Below are 23,898 nucleotides of genomic sequence, written 5' to 3' on the forward strand. Positions count from 1 at the left end.
AGCACTGCTTTAGACAGTGCAAGGCTGAGTGCCATTATAAATGGACTTGATTATTTTTCAAATTCCCTATATCCCTATTGTGTGTGGCACAAGAACTCTGCTCCTTAAATAGGTTGATGAAAGCCCTAAGTGATAAACAGGCACTTGATTTTGTCTGTATTTTTGGAACCGCAGTACAAATCGGTGAGTTTTCCTGTGTGCTTCAAACAGAAAAAAGAATCCATTAACATGGTCCGTCTGGCCAGGAAGACAGGCACTCTCCCAGGATTTATCAGCAGGCAAAAGGACGCTTAAAAAAAAAAAAAGGTAAGCACTAGTAACACAACTCTGCCAGACAATGCCTTGCCGGGAGCGGAGGTGGAGGCGTCAGGGACCCTCGGAAGCCAGTCCACGGACGCCTAGGTGTTCAAGGTCAAGACGCCGCCCGCCGTCGCAGGGAGGTATCACTGACCCAGTTCACATTTTAAGAGTGAACTGTCGATTCAGAGTTCACTAGAAGACACCTGAAACCATAACGAAACTTTATACATACACCTTTCGCTTAGACGCTAGGCGACCTACGCCCACACGATGCTTGGGGAAAACACGGAGAAGCGGATTTCTGGCGGGCTGGGAGCAGAAGGAGACTTCGGCGAAGCGTCTGTTCCGCGCCTGCGCTGAGTTTCCCGCATGCTCAGAAGCTGAGGTGGGTTCGTCCTACACCCCGCTACGGTCTAAGCGACCCGCTGACCGGGAGGAAGCTCGGTAGTGGGCGCAGCGACGGGCCTGTTGCTTAACAACGCGTTTTCTCGTACCCCTGAAGTATCTTTCGCCTGACCTCGTTCCGGGTTTGTCACGGTAAGTTTCTCCCCTGAGGGTCAGGGCCAGGGCCCTAGGCAGATCTGGGTTGTTAACTGGTTCCCTAACTCCACTCCTTTACACAGATCTGAGGAAATTTAAGGAGTTTTATGTTTAAAAATCAGAAAACGACTTCTGTGAATCACATTGCCTCTCCAGAAATTACAATTCCGGACTTAGATTGTTGGGTATCAACATTTTAATTATATATCTGTTGCTCCGGGGTCGTCTTATGGCTGTCTGGTACAAAGGCAAGCCTAATCAGTAGGTTCAGTTAGTGCACCCAAATTTAGAGACTTACGCCTAAAATTAAATTTAATTAAAGTAGCAGACATCCTTCCTATTGTCTTTCCCACATATTTGTAGACTTGCTTGATTTATTTAGGTTTTTCTGAAAATATAATTGCTAGTTTGAAAGATGTATTTTTCTCTTGAGATTTTCAAAACCCTTCTAAGAGGTTTTACCACTTTACATCCTCCTAACAATGCTCAGGAGGATGCCTACTTCCTTACACATGCTTATTTTACAAGTGAACAGCCATGTCTCATTGTTTCTGTTTACATTTCTCTCGAGGCTGAGCATTTCATGTATTTAATGGCCATTGCTTTTCTTTTCCTAGGAATTGCCTATTCGTATCCTTTGCTCATTTTTATATTGGATTATTCATCTTTTACATAATAATATATAAAAGCCCTTTACCTAACACAAACTAGCTCACTTGTCTAGTATGTGAAACAAATTTTTTTCTCATTTTGTCAACCATCTGTTTGCTTTGTTTAGGGTATTTTGACCATATAGGCATTTTAATTTTTATTCAATCAAGATTATTAATATACCTTTTATAGATTCTTAGTTTTGTCATATTAAAAAGTCCTTCACCAAATTTAGAAAACATTTCACCCACATATATTCCCATATTTTTATGGTTTCATTCTTTACTTTTAAAGTCATGCATTAATCTGGAATATATATTGATATAAAAAATACAAAAAGGTTCCAGCATTTTTTAAAAGAGATTACTAATTGTCCCTGCCATTTAGGCACAAATGACTTTCCTCCATGATATGAAATACCACCTTCAGTGCATTTGGATCTGTCACTGGAATTTATTTATTTGTCTCTTCTGCCCAGAACTGAATTGTTATTATTACAACAAATCATGTTTTGATAGCTGGTCAGGAGAGTTATCTCAGTTCATTGTTCTCTTCTCAGAATTTGCTCTGTTATGCTCACAATTTTATTTTTCCAAATGACCTGAACTTTAGCATCATTTGGTCAGGTTCCAAAGATAAATAATCATAGTATTTTGATCAGTTTTTAGATCTTAAACCTCATTTGCTCACAACCTTTATATTGAATTGAAGATACCTCTCCAAGATTATGAGAAAAATGGATTATTTGATTCTTGTTTTTATCCTTCTGATCTTGCCCTGTTGGCAACTGTAAGGATTGCTTACACGGTGGGATGTTATGTTGAGGGCCTTAAGTGGCACACAACCTTTTTCACATGTACTGTAAGCCTCAAGCCCAGAATGTTAAGAAAAAGAACTTACACTGTGAGTCAGGGTAATGTTAGTTATCATGTTCTATCTTCAAGGTCAAAATAATGTTGCAGAAGCTATAGGAATTTTTTGCCCTTACTACTGCCCTAATGTCCCACAGGGTAGCCTGTAGTAAGGACAGTCATAATAATGGTTAGCAGTATTATTTAGCGCTTATCTTGTGCCAGGGACCATTGTAAATGCTTTACATATGTTATGCATTCAATAATCACAGCAAACCTATCTATAGATACTATTGTTAGCTCCATTTTAGAGATTAAGACACAGAGAATTTAAGTCACTTTCTTAAGGTCACACAGCTTGTGTGTGCCAGAGACAGGATTTGAACACAGGCAGTTGGCTCCAGGGCCTGTGTCTTTAACGACTGCATTGTTTTTTATTAAGCTCTCAGAAACACCTGTTCACAAAAGGTAGCATTTTGGGACCCAGAAGGTGTAAAACTGGTAGAAAGGGAAGTACAATGGGTATAATGTCAGCTGCTGTGCGAAACTTACCAACTTGCAGGGAGCTTTTTGGCCTCCCTCTGTATCCCTATACCGTCAGCAAGTAATTCTGATTTGGGCCTTGGGAGGGGGCACAATTTAAAAGGCTAATAAGAACCTTTTTTTTCCCCCGTAAATTTCATGTTTGGATATTATGATTAGCTACATTTCTCTACACCAAGAGCCAAAATTGCATTCACTTGTTTAAAAAAAGTATAAGAAAAATATTTCTAGGGGAAGGTAATATTTCACTACTAACTCAGTTTGGGCCAAAGCAGTCTTTCAGAGAAAATGGTAGAAATATTTTCTTATTTGCCAAGTAAAAGTGATTTGCAGGATCTCTTTATGAATCACTATTATGCTTTACATCAAACCTAACTTTTTACATTCTTAGAAAGCTGATGTTAGCTTCAAATAGTGGTTCATCAATATAATATACACTTTCTGAGGAACAAAGTATAAAGGCAAGACCTAAAAGTTTTTCTTTGAAAGAAAATAATGTGGCTCTGGCAAACATAAAGGGCAGTGGCTTAGTCATACATGATGCCTGGCAAGGCTGGACTGATTACTTAAATGGCTGAAAGGTGCACGATATCTGTCAGAAGTCAGAACAACACTGTACATTGAGGGAAAATGATCTGCCTCTCATAATTGGCATTTTGTATAACATGGTAACTGAATGAGCATACCGACACATGTGAAAATATCTTCAGCAGTGAAGACATCCGGGCAGTGCAGACTACCTTTTCCAACGCAGAATGAATCAGATGTCTGGCTGGTCAACAAAGTGCTTGCTAAATTATTCTCCTCGTTTTATATTTGAGGTTTTCCTGAATTAGTAATTATCATAACCAGTTTTTCCACGTGTTAACACCTAGCATGCCAAGAAAATGGATCCAGCCTGAAAACGACATAATAAGATAAACAATTCAAATACATAGAAACCCATTTTATTTTCATCTTAATTCTAGACACCTGTTGGTCACAGTATGGTATTCATTACCTTATATCAATTTCAATCCTGTTCCTGCTGAATGGTTTCAAACACTCACTTGTTCATTGTCTCAGTTATGTTCATAATCCCTGTGAACAGAACGTGGATGATAGTAAAAAGATGTAAGGAGGTTAAAAGGCACATCAAATCAAATATGCAGTGAGAAACTGGTGGTAAAATGATAACTTGCTGAACTGAGGTTTATATGTATTGTGTATCCTTATTGTATTGAAGTAATGTTGACTTGATTTGATTAGAGGTGGGAGAGTTTTTATCATGGATTGGTTCCCAGTACTGAGCACACTGAGACACAGATAAAGTACAAGAGGTTTATTAGAGAGTATTCTTGGGATGTATATTATAAACTTTAGGTTACAATATTTTACCCTCAGCCCACCAAAATATTAGCTCCTTAAGGAAAGATGTTTTATCTTATCCCTTGAAACACCTCCCACAGCTTTTGCACATTACACATCTCATACATAGAACTTTCTCACATGCTCATAGGCCTGGACCAGTTTCCCCAAGCTTCAAAATGTCCCATCTGCAGAGAGAAAGAAGACCAATAAAATTTAGTGAGAGAGCTAACGCTGAAATAGAGTTTTTCCAAGCCTCTTAGAAAATATTTACTATGGAATCTACACCATTAAGCACCCAAATATGTGATGAATTGAATTCAAGTATTGGCTTTGAAAGTAACAAAACATTTGTCTCAATTTCCCTTTAGGGTTTATCATGGCTTCCAGTCACACTGTGTTGATGAGGTTGGTAGCCTCAGCATATTCTGTTGCTCAAAAGGCAGGAATGATAGTCAGACGTGTTATTGCTGAAGGAGATCTGGATATCGTGGAGAAGGTACTAAAAATTTCATTTCATATCAACTTTTATTTTTGTTCCTTCAGGTTTAGTTAAAGGATGTAATAATTTGGACAGACTTTGATAGTTGAAATTATCAATGGCTCCCTTATGGTGATTGCAAGACCCTTAGTTCAGGTGGGCTCTATTTTTGCTTTGAAAATGACTCCTGACTTTCTACATCTAAAACTTTTATTATATGACTGGGCATTCTGATGACTTCTGGCCCCAGGACATTATAACCTATCTTCATATCCTAAATACGTGCAAAGCCATGCAGTACTTGGGGAACTTGACAAGTTTGGTAAAATCTGTCTTTTAAATAAGTATTCCTTATATTCAAAACTTTAAAAAAATGTTTTTCTTCATGGAAAAGAAACCCAAAATAAGGTTTTTCTTTCTGGTAAGGTAATTAAAAACTCAGGTAAGTTATCAGAAAGATAGTTTATAATGATAATTGATTCTTTTTTTCTTTTTTTTAAGTAGCATTGATGTACAATCTTATGAAGGTTTCACATGAACAACATTGTGGTTTCACCATTCACCCATTTTATCTAGTCCTCACCCCCATTGCAGTCACTGTCTGATAGTTGATTCTTCAAAGAAATCCTACCATGCCTATGCTCTACTTAAAAATATAATTTTTTCTACAAGACTTGATTGTTATTTCACATTACAGATTTTTTAAACATAAGCTTCCATATGTTGACTTTCTATCATAATCTTTAAAGAAGATTGCATTGTAATTTTGCCCTACAGGATATGATTAACCATTGACGCTCTAATGATCGTCACTCCTTTATGGTAGGTCAGGCATCTATCTAAGGCTGTTAGCATAAAAAAAAATGAGGAGCAAATATATTAGAGTAAAAAAACCTACTAATAAGTGCATATGAGCTAATTATAAGACATTCAGCATAACTGCTTTTAAGAATTAAGAATCACAAGGACAAGGAAATCTAATTTCCTTTTTTGATAGATTTATGGGCTTAATAGTACAGGAACTAGATATAAGGTATGTTGATTTTTTTTGAAGGTTGTTATAGTCTGTCATTTTCCATTCTCAAAAAAAATTCAAGCTATTTATAAATATATAGATGACATTTCCCATCCTCCATCCTGAGCCACTGTTAGGTACAGTAGTAACTGAATGAACATTACCCCAAATTTTTAATTTGTGGTTCATTTCAACCTAGAAAAGATCATTGGTGACAGATCACAGGACTCTGCTCCTGACTCTTTCCTTTTCTCTTTAACCATTAACTTAAATACAGTTTTAAAAATTCATTGAATGCTTTTTCCTTCTCAAAAATGTGACAGAAGATGGAAAACATACTTACCAAATTTGTCAATAAAATGAAGCTGGGAGAGGGAGTTAATGTTTTGGATCACAGAATAAGGATTCAAAATAGTTGCAGACTCTGAAAAAGTGGGTCAAATCCAATAGGATAATTTGTTTAAAAGAGGCTTTAGTTGACCACATATATGCTCAATAATAAACCTTTAGTGTGATACAGCAACTTTCAGAAGGCTACTATTCTTAACTGTTTTTTAGTAAAGTTTTCTCTATTAAAAAAATAGAAAATGGAGAAAAATAGTAAAAAGTAAACAAAAATCTTCCATCATGGTACCACTGCCAGTATTTTGCATCATTGGTTTCCACACTTTATCCTTAGTACCACTTATTTTGTTTAAATTGATTTTATGTTGTGGTTATACTTGATGTACCACTTTGTAGTCTGTAACTAGATAGTAATAGAAATATAGTGTTCAAGTTAGGAAAAAAAGGTGATAATCTCACTGTTCTCTGTACTGGTCAGGTACTTCTAGTACTTTATATCTATTTGTTTACATCTCTTTTTAAAAGAGGACAAAATCAGATTTATCACACAATATATTCAGAATGATAAGGTCTGGCACTATGTCAGTAGAAAGAACAGGAAATATTTATCCTAGAGAATAAAAGAGTGGGTTTCCTCGTGTAGGTGAATGGCTATCAATATGTCTTTTTTTTTCCTCTAGAGCAGTAGTTTCTAAATTTGATATATACGTCACCTTTAAATTTAACAATTTTTAAAAAGTTTCATTCAACAGATAGTTAATATGGCACACCTACTGTGTATCAGACACAGTTCCTTAGGGAATTAAACAAAGATCTCTGCCCTTGTGGCACTGCATTCTAGCAGAATAGTACTTTGGATTGAAATAACTGGTAAACTGAAGTGTAACAGAAAAGACTGATTTTCATGATCATTCCTTATCTCATTTAGAATATTACAAAATTTGTTTAATATCTGTAAACCCACCTAACCAGGCATATCTAAATTGTGCATGTCATAATTCTCTGAAAACAAACTGACAAAGGAAATTGTGGCTATTAATTGCGAGATTTTCCACTATCTTTCACTAGCATTTCTGCCACATGGATTGAGTAAGAATGCCATAGGTGAGCTATGTGTTAAATATTACTGTCATTCATTTTCGTAGTCCTTTATATTTTAGAAATAGAAGTTCTGTACCCATATGCAAATTGTCCTGAGAACCTCTTGCTTGATTAGAATTAGCATTAATGACTGGAGGTTACAGAAGGATCCGTATAAGGAATACCTTTCAAATAACTAAAGGTACAGTATTTAGCTTTGACTGCCTTGAAAAGGTACGAATTTCCTGTCTCTTAACCTGTTTGAGGAAAGATTGATCTAGAGGTTGTAAGAAGGGAATTTCTGAACTAGGGGAGAAAATGTTCCTGTAATTTAAGAACTCCTTTCCAAACTTTAGCCACCATAAATCCCATGAGAAAAACCATGGCCCAGAAAGAAGTTGACTCATTCGGTATTAAGTTCCATGAATCTAAAAACAGATGGTGTAATTTACATAATACAGTCACTCATGCACTCAGAATCAGAGAACAACTTATTTCAAATTAGTTCTGCTAAAATTTGCATTCTTTGTTGCAGACCTGTGCAACAGATCTGCAGACCAAAGCTGACCGATTGGCACAAATGAGCATATGCTCTTCACTGGCACGGAAATTCCCCAAACTGACAATTATAGGAGAAGAGGTAAGACTTCAAGCATATATTTTTATGCCTGCTTCCCATAGAGATTTAAAATTGCCATCTTATTTATATGCACTGTCATGATTTTAAACATCGTATCTAGTGTTTTAACACAAAAATAATCATATTCCTTGGACTTGCAGAAAATGTCTGATTATGAAATATTTTGGTCCATTTCTGGGCCAGATGTCTCAATTCTTGACTGTAGAAGATACAGTTACTGTTATAATATTCAGCATACAAACTATAAGATGGGCAGAGTTCTAGAATTTTGGAATAAAATGCACTTTGTTGTTTCTGTTTGGGTTGAGGTTGTTGTAGGGTATATGTAGGCTCATTTGCATACTTATCCTGAAACTAAACCACTGCAAAAGTGAAGGACTTGACAGCTCATGTAACTGACAAAGTAGAGGTATCTGATGTCAGAGCCACTTACTTAAGTCTATAATACTTAAAAATTCTTTTCTTTCTAAACTCTCTTCAGGATATCCCTTTGTAATCAACACTGATGAGCCATATATGATCATTTTTGCAATTTTATTTGGTTTGCTTTATTTTTTACTTGGTTAAGCTCTATACATAAGTGGTAAACAGGACTAATGAAAACTGATGCTGCATTTCTTCTGTTACTAAGACAAAGGGTACTCTGTAAACAATCAACAGCTTCAGTAACCACAAGTGTGCTCTGCTTTAGGATCTGCCTTCTGAAGAAGTGGATCAAGAGCTGATTGAAGATGGTCAGTGGGAAGAAATACTGAAGCAACCATGCCCATCACAGTACAGAACTATCAAAGAGGAAGATGTATGTTCCATATCATTACTTAACCATCTACTAATATTCATTTTGCCATAATAAAAGAAATAAAATGTGCCTATAATGATGAAAGGTTTAGTTATAAAATGGGGGCAGCCAGGAGCTTGAAAGCTTTCCAAGGTGACAATGAACTTTTATCAGTTAAGCATTTCATATTTAAAATACTTAAATCACACTTTTCTCTAACTTAAGTGGGTTTTTTCCAAGATTTCAAAACAATAAGGTATTCTCACTATTGCAAAACTGATGACATTGGCATAAGCCATCCATAATGTAATTTCAAAAATGAAAAATAAGATAGTTTTAGCTAATCTGTTCAAATTTATTTTTTAAATTTTGTATGCTTAATTTGGATATTTCCTTTTTTTTTTTTTTTTAAGCTTGTGGTCTGGGTTGATCCTCTGGATGGTACCAAAGAATATACTGAAGGTCGGTATCTCTTTTGTACTTGTATTTGATAGCAGTAGGACTAGTAGATAATGTTTAGTCATAAACACGTAATATTTCATATGTTGTACAAAAACCCAGCATCATTATTTTTTTTTCTTGTAGTAACAGTTTAATTGTGTCAGTAACTTCTGTCAGATGCAAACCCACTGAGTAAAATTTATGTACTGTACAAAATATATGACAAAGTGAATTCACCTGTGTTTTGTAAATTAATGGCTTAAGAAAAAGTCAGCCTTCAGTTCGATTCCTTTCCAGACATCAGATCATACAACTCACTGACAAACAGAGAGAAAAGGAAAACCTTCACTCCCCTCACCATTTCTGAGTTCTCATCCCAGCATCATTACTTTATGTCTGTGCCCTAAAGCCGTATTTGTGTTCATCCTAGCTGTCATTATACGTCAGTGGTTGTCAAGACAGAGAGGGAGAAAATTAGTCTGCCACAAATATCCCATACACGCACTCTGACAGCCCTGCAATTCTAATTGTCCCCCAGATGAGGATCACTAACACTAAACCAGCATTGCCAAAGGGGATATACTGAACCCCCAGCTCTGCTAGGGTGGAAAAACCATGAAAAGCACAGCTGTACTGCCCACCTTCCGTGCCAGTTCCACACATTTTCCCCTTATCTGTGAACTGCTTTCTCACTTTACAGCCTCATCTTTAAAGATGCATTTAGAAACAGTACAAGATCTCTCCTTTCTGAAATTATCTAAGATGTAAAAAACTAGAAAGCACCAAAGTAAAACAAAACTGGCAACATGAAAGTAAGAAAGACCGGGCTCAGAGCCAGAGTTTCATGAACTGGCATAAGCAGTTTTATTTTTGAAATAAAGATCCATGTAGGTTTTCTTATATTAATTATCAGTTTCATGGCTTCAAAGAAGCAAATTTCTCATAATTGCTAGGAAAAACTCTGTTTTTGATTGAGACACTTGTATAACGAGTCAATCACTCCGTATGGATGTGGGTGTACATGTGCATTCATTATGTATGTGTGTGTGAGCACTAAAAAGATCACTAATCCATTGAGAAATAGGGAAACTCTAGGCAGCTTTAGTATATACAAGAGCTCCTACACAGCTTGTTTAGATCTTGATTCACTAGCTCTGGGAAGGAGCCAGAGAATCTATATTGTAAAAATTATGTTAGTTAGCTCTAAAATGTTGGTTCATAGTCCATGGACCCCCACCTTGAGAAACCTTACTTGAAAGGCTTGAGCTGCAAGTCTAGAGAGTAATCCCGGAATAGAGTGATCCAGCAGGCAAGAGTGAGTTGGATGGGGGTGGAGGGGGCAAACAGGAATCTAATGACAGTGGCCGCAGAGTTATGGTTGGTTCATTTAGCTGGTTTATAAATTGTGCTAATGTATATCAATTAATTAAATGGCCCTAGACCTTGTTTCGATCTCTCTCATAATTTGTTCATTTTTCCAGAAGTAGGATTGATCATGGATAATTGATTGCAAATTCCTTACCTTTACTACAAAAATAACTAGGAGCAGTTGATATGCTGATGATGAGTCATAACATGAGAAGAGTTATATAATAATTAATACTTATTTCTTTTTATAGGTCTTCTTGACAATGTAACAGTTCTTATTGGAATTGCTTATGAAGGAAAAGCCATAGCAGGAGTTATTAACCAGCCATATTATAACTACCAGGTATTACTATAAATTATATAAAAATATTTTATTAGATAGATAATTATAATGTTATAAATAATCCCTGATGTTGTCTAATCCAGTGGTTTCCAATTTAGTTGCACATGTAATCATCTGGGGAGCTTTTCAAAGATTCCCAAGTAATGCCCTAGACCTACTGAATCAGAACCTCTGAGAGCATTGATACTAGGAATGTATATGTAGGTATTTGTGTATACATAGCATGCTATATGTTAAGTAAATTTTTTATACCTTATGATTCAAATGCAAAAGTTTGGGAATTACTGATATGGTTCTTGATTAGCTTGATCACTGAGACACCTGATTTACAGGTGGTTCTAGAAGCACATTGAAGAATGAACCATTTCAACCAACAAAAGATGCTAGCCATCTTGTTTTCCAGGTAATGCAACATAGCACCTAAATTATACTCAGCATTGATAATAGGACTAAATGTCTTGCACTAGTTTCTCTTATCCTCTTATCTTGTCTCTCTAATCTGCTTTGACTTTCTATTATAACTCCAAGAAATAGTCTTCCTTACAAACTAATGAAATTCCAAAGCAGAGATTACCATTAAATCAGATTAAATGTTAAAGGAAATCGTTGAGATTTAACATATTTACATTAGTGTGATCTTGATAGCACTTTGGGGAAACAAAGTAACCACAGTGGGAACTATTACTTCTGAATAACCAATTTGAGTTAGACACCATATTAATTTCTACTTCTATGATAAATTTGTTTTTTCTGCCATTTGTATGACTGTAACTTATTTATAATCATGTGCTTGTTACCATTATTCAGTAAAAATAGGCAGTTTTGGGAATATCTCTTATATTGAATTGCTTAAGTGTCCATAATTCTTTTATTATGACTTTAATGTTTATACAGTATTATATGCAGATACAAGTCTTTGGTTATTATGTAAATTTTAAGTGAAATATTACTTGAAAGAAGGGCATTTAATTCATAGTAACATTGTAATGCACAGCACTTTTCATCAAAACAAGATCTGAGTGCTTAAATCTTGCTAATAATTTCCATCACTTCTTTTTGAGTTAGAAAAATTGTATTCATTTTCCACAGAACAATGAAAAGCAGAACTTAAGGGAACACAGGAATGAAGCAAAGGTGAGAAAAATAGCTAGGGTTTTGGCTTCACCAGTAGGTAGAAAAGAGGTAGGCAACTTGTGGTGTCCCCGGTAGCCCCTGTCCATCCCGTGTACCAGTTCATTTTCTCCTGTGTTGCTTCTCCCTTTCGTTGCCTCTCCTTCCACCACATTCCCTTCTGTACACTTTCTTTTTCCTCGCTTTTCCTTCTCTTTCACTTACGTCTTAAATTTGTTGGAACAAGTGGAAAAGTTGTTCAGCTCTGTTGACAGTATTGAAAGCTGAATATTCAATTTCAAGTAATTGTAATCACCATAATAATAGCTAAAATTTATCAAGAGCTTACTGTGTGCTGGTGACTCAAGGGGTTCACATGTATTACCTCATTTAATGCTCACCACAATCCTTTAATGATACCCCTGTTTTAAAAAAGAGGAACTGAAGCATTAACTTGCCCTAGGTCACCTACTCTGTCCCTGGCAGATCTGGGGAATCAAACCCAGGTTCACCTATTACTCTGTATTGCTTTTTCAAGCTTTATTTCTTCTAACAGATTCTGAAGCTGGTATGCATGTACAGAGAGCAGCATGGCTTCGTGCAAAGAAACCCAGTCTCTTTATATCAGAGCTAGGTTCTTACTGTTATGAATCTTAATTAACTCATCAGTAAGATAAAAATGTTGACCAGAAAGTTGGTGTGGAACCTTTGAAGGAGAGAGACAGACTGAAAGGTGAGAAGCATAGAGGAAGGCTAGCTGGCTGCCTTGCGGCCTTGCAATTACCTCACCATTACCAGAATGGTCTCATCTTTGCCTAAATATTCATTTATGAAATAATCGATGACTTTTTAGGGACCAGAATACTCATGTTCACTCTTAAGTATGCTTTCCTTTCTTTTTCAAAATAACTATAGAGCTGAATTAATAAATAGTTTTCTTGGGAGCATGAAATTTGTCTCAGCAATCAAGGTGAAGCCTAATGAACACCCAGAGCCACCATGGAGTCCATGTGTACTTTTCAGGCTCTAAGGAAGCCTCCCGCAGTGGCCTCAGGCGGAGCCCTGGAAGCACACAAGCGAGTACTGAGCACCTGGCACTTGTTCCTGTGTTGCCCACTACGCAGGGAGTGCTCTCAGCGGACAGCCTTCAGCTGTCAACCTGTTCAGGGGCTGCCTCACTTGTAAAGTGTCCGCTCACGCAGTGACAAGCCCTTTCCCCAGGCAGCCCATCTCCCGCTACTGATTACTGAATGATGTAAAGGCCTGGTATTTCATTCCAGTTTTCACAGCATTGAAGGGCCATTCTAGCCCCAGAGCTTTCCCTAGAGTCTGCTGAAGCTCCTCTTGGGTCTGCCTCACAGTTCAGTTTCTCCTTCTGCGCACTCTCGCTTCCCCCCCTCCCCTCCACGGTATTAATCCAGGGGTAACCTTAATAAGTAACTTAATAAGTAACCTTAATAAGTAACTCCTTAATAAGTACCCTGCCTAGCCCAGAGTCTGCTGCCAGGGATGCTGACCTGCAACGTAAGCGTATTGCATTGTAACAGCACCCAGGGTACTGCTGTATGACAAATAAGATGATGGGTTTGAAAGTGTTTGGACAAGTGAACTCATGCAGTAGCTTAGTAATGAAGGATATTAGCAGTGGACACAGATAAGCTTTAGTATGGGTATGATCTTCCTAGAGTCCTTGGTCAGGTTACTTAATTTTACCAAATCTCATTTTTTCTTCTGTAAAATAAGGATGGTGATACATACTCTATGGGGTTGTTTGGGGGATTAAATGAGATAATACATGTAAAGTACTTAAATAAGGTGCCTGGTATATGCTCAGTATTCAGTAAAATGTTTGTATGTCTGCAATATATGTTGACTATATTAATATAATGGTATTTTGATGACTTTATGTTATTTTATGTGTCAGTTTTATTTTCCATGAAATAAAGGTTATATTTCTCTATGTGAAACATATAGTTATAACAAAATATCATTGATATGAACTATATATCATTGTCATTTTACTACCATGATTGTCAGTTGAATCTTTAACCATGACCCCATCATCCATGACTACTCTTCAGTATCAGCCTATTTGGTTGCTCTGTCTCTGTAGCAGCAAAATACATTATCACATTACTTATTCCCGTAATAACACAATCCTTATTGTTTCTTGGGTAATGCAAAGTAGTAATCAGTACATGGTGTTTCATTTCCTGGGAACTTCAGTACCTTTTTTAAACAACTCTCTTCATATACAGTAATAAGATTACTGGATGCTTCAGAGAGGAAGAGGAATCAGTATATGAGGATTCCTTTCCGGAAGACTCCAGGGCGTAAGGGTGGGAGATCCCTTCAGTGCCTCTCCAAACAACCAGCACAACAGTGAGAATGATGAGTCTGTTCTCCCAGGAAAATTTCCTTGTCAGTGATAGTGTTCCCGTTATTTGTAACGTTATCATTAAAAATTCATGATGCTAATTTAGCTAAATATTCTATTTATGGCTAACAATTTTCTGTAAGTGACTACAAGCTTTGCTGTTGTTTCACTCCTTTTACATAGGCGGGACCAGATGCTGTGTTGGGGAGGACAATCTGGGGAGTTCTAGGTTTAGGTGCCTTTGGATTTCAGCTGAAAGAAGTGCCGGCTGGGAAGCACATTATCACAACTACGCGATCCCACAGCAACAAGCTGGTCACTGACTGTGTTACCGCTATGAACCCCGACGACGTGCTGCGCGTGGGTGGAGCAGGAAACAAGGTATGAAGCACATCTGTCACCCACTCTAAAACGCAGCTGAACCATGCCAAGAAATTTTGAGCTTTTGAGAAATGTAAAATAAGAGTTTGGGAGAAGAGATCAAAGATTGTAATTTGCCATTAACAGCCCATTTCAGCAACCTTTGAACTTGTTTTAAATGTTAAGATTTAAGTCCTTTTTATCTAAGAGCATTCAGCACTAAGCCATTAGGATAAAACCCATGCCTCTTGCCAGCCCTTATTTTCTAAAGGACCCTGTTGGATTACTTCCTAGACCTTCCCTCTAGACTCTAAGGGTGGGCCACCTGTCCCTTCCTGGATACTTCCCCCATTCTCTCCTCGGCTTCTATCCTCCTGAGAAGATTGTGAAATTGAACGGTTTGGTCTCTGTCCCCAGCCCTCATGCAGTTGTTCCCTGGATATATCACATTCTTCAGGTATCTCCAGTTCAGCATGCCCAGTTTGAGCTCTTCCTTTCTCTGCCTGCCCCCAGATGTGTTCCTCTCGCAGTTTCCTATCTGGGTGGTGGTATCACCATTTTCCTAGTTGCTCCAGCCAGACACCTGAAAGTCATCCCAGACTCTTTCCTTCCTCACATCCTATCAGTCTGGTCCCATCTATATATCCTCTTCCTTCCCAAAATCTCCTCTGTCCACCTCAACTGCCAGTGTCCTAGTTAAAAACTATCATCATCCCTCATCCAGACTATGCAGTAGTTTCCAAAGTGGTCTCCCTGTTCAGTTCAGCCCTCACAATACCACTAGAGCAATTAAAAATGCAAAATTTACCATATATTACTCGCCTGTCCCAAATCCTTGGATGACCCCCTTACAACAATTTAAAACCCAAGCCTATGAGAATGAAATATATATTCCTCTATATGCTGGCCCTTGACGGTGCCTGTGAACCCCCCAATTCATACTTAGGCTCTAGTATGAATACTGAACTGCACAAAGCTCCTGATACATGTGCATTTCACACTTGTGTGCATGGCACAGGGAAGGTAAATACTACATATTGACTGAATGGAGTTCATATCTCCTCAGCAACCTTTTGGAAGCAATAAACAGCTGTTTTTAGATTTTCCAAAAGCATTTACTTCAGGAGGATAAAAAATGGGAGCCTAAAAATAACAGTATTTTGAAAAAAATCTGAAACATTTCAAAGTCAAAATGTAGTCCTGGTGAAATGTAAACAGTAACAGAAGCGATTTTGTTTGCCCCTATTTTTTTTTTATTTTGGTATCATTAATCTACAATTACATGAGGAACATTATGTTTACTAGGCTCCCCCTTCACCAAGTCCCTCCGACAAACCCCATTACAGTCACTGCCCATCAGCGTAGTAAGATGCTGTAGTAAGATGCTTGTCTTCTCTGTGTTGCACAGCCCTCTCCGTCCCCACCCCCACACACATTATACATGCTAATCGTAATGCCCCCTTTCTTTCCCCCCCACCCCCTTATCCCTCCCTTCTCACCCATCCTCCCCAGTCCCTTTTCCTTTGGTAACTGTTAGTCCATTCTTTTCTGATTCTGCTGCTGTTTTGTTCCTTCAGCTTTTCTTTGTTCTTATACTCCACATATGAGTGAAATCATTTGGTACTTGTCTTTCTCCGCCTGGCTTATTTCACTGAGCATAATACCCTCTAGCTCCATCCATGTTGTTGCAAATGGTAGGATTTGTTTTCTTCTTATGTGCTTGCCCCTATTTTTGAAACCACAGAAACCCAAGGGGCTCTTTTATTCCTAAGGGACACCATTCTCCTGAGGAACAACGTCTCTATCTTGCACAGCTCCTACCTTATCTCCAGGGAAAAGACCTTATTGGGCAGTTATTTTTTTACATGAAGAATCTTTTTGAGAATCTAACAAAGTCTTAAAAAATAGACCTGGCATAGTTCTTTGCACATAAGACCTTATATATATTTGTTAAATGAAAGAAAAACTTTTTACTCAAATGCTTGTAGCAAGGTTTAATCATTTGAAGGTAGTTTTGAATGGTACTAAAAAGAATAATTATTAAGATGACTTTAAACATTCATTTTTTGCCTGGGGAAAGAGCAGGAGATATAATTCCAAAGACTTAAGAATCTACTTGTTAGACTAGTTAGCATCACTCATGTTAGGCTAAACTGTTTTTACAGTTTATACATTGTTGCATTAGTTGATATTTCTCTGGCCTTTATGTAATAATGGTCAATTTTTTACAAGATTTAAAAATTTTACTGTTTCTACATATATATTGCTTTTACAGTAAGAAAGGAAAACAACATAAAAAGCTTTTATCTAACTTGGACTGTTCAGATTTCCTTCTTTTAGCTTTTTAACCACTTTTTCCCCCTCAAATCACTAGATGATTATGCATTTATTCTATATTTCTTCATAATACATGTTATTTTTTTCTTTTTTTCCCAATTCTTACACGTGTCAATTAAACCCGCTAACAGCTTTAACCTACGTGTAACAGAGCAACTGAAATGCATACACTTAATAGAAACAAGCAATTTCTCTTATTTGCACTCCAATCAACTCACCGTTGAGGGGTAATTATCATCTTTAACCTCACAGATTATCCAGCTGATTGAAGGGAAAGCCTCTGCTTATGTATTTGCAAGTCCTGGATGTAAGAAGTGGGATACTTGTGCTCCAGAAGTTATTTTACATGCTGTGGGAGGTTAGTCCATTTTATTTCAGGAAATTACCTGTTTCAGCATATTAACTTCCTTAGAATATAAAAGCTGGAAGGAAATTTAGAGGTTATCCAACCCAAGCCCCACGTTTCATAGGTGAAAAAGTGGGTTTTCAGCAAATTCATTTTTCTTTAGTTGCAGTTTCACTTTTGCATTTCTATCTGCATACAGTTGCTTTTATTAAAACTTTATTGATTTATGGCTTTAATGCTTTTAAGGTTTTTTCTTGAAAAGTAAAATATTCATCATCATTGTCATCACCTCATTTAGTTTCCTTTAAGCCAATATTGGTAAATATCTCAGTATTAGTTCTTTAAGATCATAGTTAGAATTCTAATCTGATTGAAAATATGTTACACATATATATATAGTAAGATCACTTTTCAGTTTCAAATAGACATCTGTTCACATCTACTCTCAAATAATATCTCATCACCATATTGCATTTTAAAGAAGTTAAAATTCATCATAATCCAACCTCATTAGGTTCTTCAATGAAACTAATAAAATACAGTTATGTTTTATGGACATCATTTAAACTCTTGCCAAACAAAGTGCTAATATTAAGTGGTAGAATTAAGAAAATATTTTTGATATCAAGAATAACAGTGATGGAATATAACTAATAGGAAAAGTAATCACCTCAGGAAAGGAGGCATTAGTTAATGAGAAATATAAATTGAAGATGCTAAGTTTAATTAATTAGGGAGGGGAGAAAAAAATTTTTCAGGCTTCAGTTAGTCAAAATTGCTCTGTAGTTTTGAACTTTAAGTAAATCACAACTTTATAGTCACTCATTTTATTCCTGATTTTATGCACAATTAATTATAGATATTATTGCTTAGCAAGCATGAAGCCTTTAAAAATAACTAGATACATAATGATCCAATCATCCATTAACGTTGTAATGGTGTTTTTTCCGTAGGCAAGCTGACCGATATCCATGGAAATGCCCTTCAGTATAACAAGGGAGTGAAGCATATGAACTCTGCAGGAGTCCTGGCCACACTGAGGAATTATGACTACTATGCAAGTCGTGTTCCAGAATCTGTTAAAAATGCACTTGTTCCTTAAAGGACATCTCATTGACTTAGCTAGGATAAAACTTAGTTCTTGGAATAATACATTTTAAAACTAACTGGATGGAATTAGAGCCTCACCTTTACCTTATGCATTGTCGCTCTGTGATTTATACTTAATTACTTAGGAGGAGAAAAATTAAAGAATTTCTTGATTGACTAATGAACCCTACCAATTTTGACATCTGGAGAATTTATGAAGTCAGCATGTTACAATTTTTTTTTTCTCCTTTTATTTGGGGAAATTAATGGAAGGTTTAGTTCCAATCAACTATTCTGGCCAATAATTTAGTCAACATTCCTGTCATATAAACCAGATTTATTTAGGGCACAGAAACATAAGTTACCTGAATCTCATTCTTGTTTTTCACAATAATTTTTAAAGTTTTCCTACTCCATTTATGAATAAGCTAAAATGTTAATATGTATGTTGATAAAACGGATTTATGGGAAAAGTTTCTTTATAATAAATTAATCCTAGCTCTTTATGTTATTCACCAGGTTTTTTGTATTTTCAAGTATTTAAAAATTATATATCCTCTACTGTGGGCATTACTTTATTCTTATGGCATTATTATAATGCTTAACTGTGGAAAGTTAGTTAATTGCCTTTATTCCTTTCCAAAGAGAGGTTATAACATATGCTATCAAAATCATTCAGACATTCAGCCTGGATTTTTATTTGTTGGGTCTCTGTTCAGTGCTTTCAAATAAATTTCTCTGTTATTGGATTAAGCCAGTGGTTTTAATTAATGTTTCTCAAGCCCAACTGCATTTCAGAACCTTTTCAAAAAATGCAGAGTTCATAGGCTCCATCCCAGAAATTTTGATTCTGCATATTTTAAGAAGGCTACTCCAGGCACTTTGATAATCACTGATGTTCAGAACTCTCTAGGTAAGATGATACAGTATCCTCTCAGAGAGCGTCTGTAATCCGGCCCTAAGAGTATTTGTGGCTCTGACCCCTCTGACCACCTCCTCTCGCACCTCTCTCCGCATTGTCCTGATTCTCTTCTTCCCGCTTCGAGCCGCCCTGCATTAGGCTCCTTTCTTGGTTTCTCTTTGTTTTCCTTCCCTTAAATGTCAGAATTCCCCAAGATTCTGTTCTAAGCTCTACTTTCTCACTAGATGATACCTGTGCATAAGGCTTCACGCATAAAGGCTTTTGCCCATAATTCAGAAAATCTGGTTTTAGTTCACAACTCTGAAAACCTAGATTGCTTTGCCCGAAAGTCTACATTGATGTCTTCTAGGTATCTGAATTACTTTGTCTAAAAAGCTCATCATTTTTGTCCATCCCTCCAAAATCATTTTCAAGTCCCCAGTGTGATCCTAGTAATTGGCCAAGTTTGGAAATCACTTCCTAAATGTACTTATTTCTCTCTAAGAACAGAGTTCTCTACAAATAGTTTTCCCCTATTAAAAAAAAAAAATCCAAGTGCAATGTGAGAGTACATTAAAAGGAGAATATGCTCCTATATAAAAACTTCAGTTCTTCAAGCAACACTTTTGGAAGTCTTCATCCTCTCTCCATTCCCATTGCCTCTACGTTAATTTACACTCTCACACCCTTTTATTTCTTCCACGGGTCACGGCAGTGTCTTTCTGATTAATCATCCAACCTGCATAGTCCTCTGCAATCCATCGGTCATCGTCTCTAGGGTGATTTAAAAAAAAAAATCAAATCTAGTAATGCTACTCCCTTATGCAAAATCTTTCATGGCTTCCTATTGCTTTCATGATAAAATGCAAGTTTCTTGTAGTAGCATATGAACCTGTGATGTTAGTTTCTTTCTTCAGCATCATCTCTGACCTCTAACCTATACTCCAGCCATGTTCAACCAGTTAAAGTTCCCCCCAGATGCTATGCTTCCTGTCAACTTGGCCTCCATTTATTTGATCATTCATTTATTCAACAAATATTTTTTCAGCACCTGCTGTATGTTAGGCACTGTTCTAGGTACTGAACATTTAACAGTGGGCCTAACACTGACATAAGTTTGTTCCTTGGTTGAGCTCATGCTCTTGTGATGTGAAACAGATAATGAACAAGTAAGTGAAATTATTTGCATAGTGGTAAATGCTACCGGGGAAATCATGTAGGAAGAAGATCTAGAAAGCACCTGGGGCAGGGTGGAGGGCTGGAATGGGGTCTCTGTCAGATGAAGTGGGATGAGGAGGTGATGTCTGAGCCAAAGCTGGATGAAAAGAGGCAACCATGTTGAGCACAGGGTTTTTTTTAGTGGGAATAGCAAGCGCAATGTCTCTGAGAAGAGAAAGAAAGGAAAACAAAACAAAGCCAGAATATGCTGAAGTGAACAAGAAGAGTGTTAATAAATGAGTGGGGGGGGCAGGAGCCAGGCCATGTACTGCCTTAATTTTTTTTTTTTTTTTAAAGTTTGAGGAGAAATGAAAATGACTACTAAAAGGTACAGTGTTTCTTGCTGGGGAAATGAAATGTTCTAAAATTGTGGTAACAATTGGAAACTCTGAATATGCTAAAACCCATTTAATCGTATGCTTTAAATGGGTGAATTGTGTTGTATGTGAATTGTATTTAATGAAGCTGTTGAAAAAAATTAAATAGCCCCATGTGGTTAGTGCCCCCCCCCCATATTGTATAGCACAGCTGTGTTCTCTTCCTGGTTTATCTCAACAATTTTAACAACCACTCACAACCCCAGCAAGACATTTCAGCTAAGCCCCAACTTTATAACATGCACCTGCTACAGGGTGTTTTCATCTAGATATCTTACAAACATCTCAAAAAATGTCTGAGGCCAAATACTTGGCCAAACCTGTTTTCCCTCCTGTCTTTCCATCATAGATGGTGATATAACCATCCACCCAATCACCCAGCCTGAAATCTGGCGATAAACCTAGACACACCTGCCTCTCTCTCACTAACCCCTGCCCCAGCATCTCATCTGTCACTAGAGTCTACCTCCCAAGCATGTTTGGAACTAGTTTGGTATTCTCAATCTCCTTTCCACTGCCTTAGTTTAGGCCTTCATCTTCTATCTTCTATTGTATAGACTATTGTAATAACATCTTTACTGGTCTCTCTTACCACCAATCAACCCACTCCGATCCACCTGGTATACTGTTGTCCAAGTGATTCTTCAAAATTGAGTCCTGATCATCTCACTGCTGCTTAAAACTCATTACTGACTTCCTATCACAGGATGAAATCTAGCTCCTCGGCGTGATACATAGAACTCTTCATAATTTAGTTATCTGCCCACCTTCCAGCCTTTTAATCTTATTGCCAAAACATTTTATATTCTGCATAACGAACTGGCCATAGTTTTCCAGATGCACTCAGCTTCACAACTCCAGACTTTGGCTCGTGTTCTTCCTTTGACCTCTTTTTCCATTCCCTAACTGCATCATTTCTTACTGGAGGCTTTCCTTTATTATCATTTTCTCCTCCCTCTCCAACTCACTATGGATTATTTTGCATTTTCTGAGCTATCTTTGTACTTTGTGCAAACTTGTTTTTTTCTTCTTCATTATTTTTACTCTCATTTCCAAATGTTTTCCCGATGGAAAGATTTCTATTTGCTGCATGTATCCCACTGTCTAGCAGATATATGTAGATATGAATTCCACAAATTTTATTTATCTGTCTCTTTCATATACAAGACTAGGCTTTTTGAGGGTTTGGACTTTGTCGTTCATATCTGTAGCTCCTGTTTATGTACACAGTAAGATGGGTTTAGTATGTTGTCTGAATCCCCATTCTTGATTTTTTTTAAAAAAATAGTTGATGCATTCAGTTTTTTTAAATACTGTCAACCTAGTATAGAAGCAATTCACCTTTAACTGGATGATGAGTATCTGTAAGAAACCAGCCACAAACATTATTCTTGATAGTGAAACAGTGACATTCCCACTGAAGTCAGGAATAAGACAAATATGTTCTTGTTCAGTTTTATCATTGGTACTGTTCAACATTATTCTCATGGTCCAAGACAGTGAGAGAAATGAGGTATAAATATTGGACATAAAGATAAAAAATACCTACAATGTATAATACATCTAAAAAAATGATTGGAACTAATGAAAGCACCCAACAAGATAGTAACACTAAGACCTAGTAAAGTAAACTCGAAATGAATCAAAGACCTAAATATAAGGCATGAAACCATAAAACTCTTAGAATAAAACATAGGCAAAAACCTCTTGAATATAAACATGAGCAACTTTTTCATGAACATATCTCCTCGGGCAAGGGAAACAAAAGCAAAAATGAACAAATGGGACTACATCAAACTAAAAAGCTTCTGTACAGCAAAGGACACCATCAGTAGAACAAAAAGGCATCCTACAGTATGGGAGAATATATTCGTAAATGATATATCTGACAAGGGCTTAACATCCAAAACATATAAAGAACTCATATACCTCAACACCCAAAAAGCAAATAACACAATTAAAAAATGGGCAGAGGATCTGAACAGACACTTCTCCAAAGAAGAAATTTAGATGGCCAACAGGCACATGAAAAGACCTCCACATCACTAACCGAAGAAATGCAAATTAAAACCACAGTGAGATATCGCCTCACACCAGTTAGGATGGCCAACATTGAAAAGACTAGGAACAACAAATGCTGGAGAGGATGTGGAGAACGGGGAACCCTCCTACACTGCTGGTGGGAATTTAAATTAGTTCAACTATTGTGGAAAGCAATATGGAGGTTCCTCAAAAAACTCAAAATAGAAATACCATTTGACCCAGGAATTCCACTCTTATGAATTTACCCAAAGAAAACAAGATACCAGATTCAAAAAGACATATGCACCCCTATGTTTATCGCAGCACTATTTACAATAGCCAAGATATGGAAAACAACCTAAGTGTCCATCAGTACATGAATAAAGAAGATGTGGTACATATACACAATGGAATATTATTCAGCCATAAGAAGAAGAAAATTCCAACCATTTGCAACAACATGGATGGAGCTGGGGGTGTAATGCTCAGTGAAATAAGCCAGGGGGAGAAAGTCAAGTACTAAATAATTTCACTTATCTGTGGAGTATAACAACAAAGCAAAACAGCAGCTGACTCACAGACTCCTAGAAGGGACTAGCAGTTACCAAAGGGGAGGGGGCGGGAAGGGTGGTTTGGGAGGAAGGGAGAAGGGATTGAGGGGCATTATGATTGTGCACATGGTGTGGGGGGGTCACAGGGAAGACAGTGTAGCACAGAGAAGACAAGTAATGACTGTGGCATCTTGCCACGCTGATGGACAGTGACTGTGGTGGGGGCTGTGTGTGGGGAGGGGACTCGATAATATGGATAAATGCAGTGACCACAATGTTGCTTTTGTGAGATCATAAGATTGTATATCAATGATACCTTAACAAAAAAAATCTTTACAATCTAAGAGAAACAAATAAGAGATCCCAAGGATTTCTCACTAAGTAAATGGCAGTGTGTTCCCGATATATCATGATTCAGTCATTCCATAATATTTTGTGAATGTACATCTCACATCTCTGATGTGCAGGAAACTGTGTTGGACCCTTT

General features: G+C 37.0%; 1 protein-coding gene across 2 annotated transcripts; it reads left to right on the top strand.

Moving 5' to 3' along the window:
* Positions 1-647: 647 nt before the first annotated feature.
* BPNT1 (3'(2'), 5'-bisphosphate nucleotidase 1) lies at positions 648-19,095 on the top strand. Of its 2 annotated transcripts, XM_037014508.2 has the most exons (10): positions 648-837; positions 4,604-4,731; positions 7,689-7,793; positions 8,485-8,592; positions 8,985-9,033; positions 10,632-10,723; positions 11,813-11,857; positions 14,394-14,591; positions 17,160-17,265; positions 18,207-19,095. In XM_037014508.2, the coding sequence occupies exons 2-10, from the start codon at positions 4,612-4,614 to the stop codon at positions 18,353-18,355; spliced, it is 972 nt and encodes a 323-aa protein (XP_036870403.1). In that variant the 5' UTR covers positions 648-837; positions 4,604-4,611; the 3' UTR covers positions 18,356-19,095. The 2 variants fall into 2 exon arrangements, with proteins under 2 accessions (XP_036870403.1, XP_036870404.1); XM_037014509.2 differs by lacking the exon at positions 11,813-11,857 and having other exon boundaries at positions 649-837.
* The last annotated feature ends 4,803 nt before the right edge of the window (positions 19,096-23,898 follow it).

This window comes from Manis javanica, chromosome 14 (genome assembly GCF_040802235.1).
Source record: "Manis javanica isolate MJ-LG chromosome 14, MJ_LKY, whole genome shotgun sequence".
Lineage (NCBI taxonomy): Eukaryota > Metazoa > Chordata > Mammalia > Pholidota > Manidae > Manis > Manis javanica.

Coding starts and splice junctions, on each gene's coding strand:
- BPNT1 (XM_037014508.2), top strand. CDS start 4,612: ATGGCTTCCAGTCACACTGTGTTGATGAGGTTGGTAGCCTCAGCATAT. Junction 4,732..7,688: donor ATCTGGATATCGTGGAGAAG/GTACTAAAAATT, acceptor TCTTTGTTGCAG/ACCTGTGCAACAGATCTGCA. Junction 8,593..8,984: donor GAACTATCAAAGAGGAAGAT/GTATGTTCCATA, acceptor TTTTTTTTTAAG/CTTGTGGTCTGGGTTGATCC.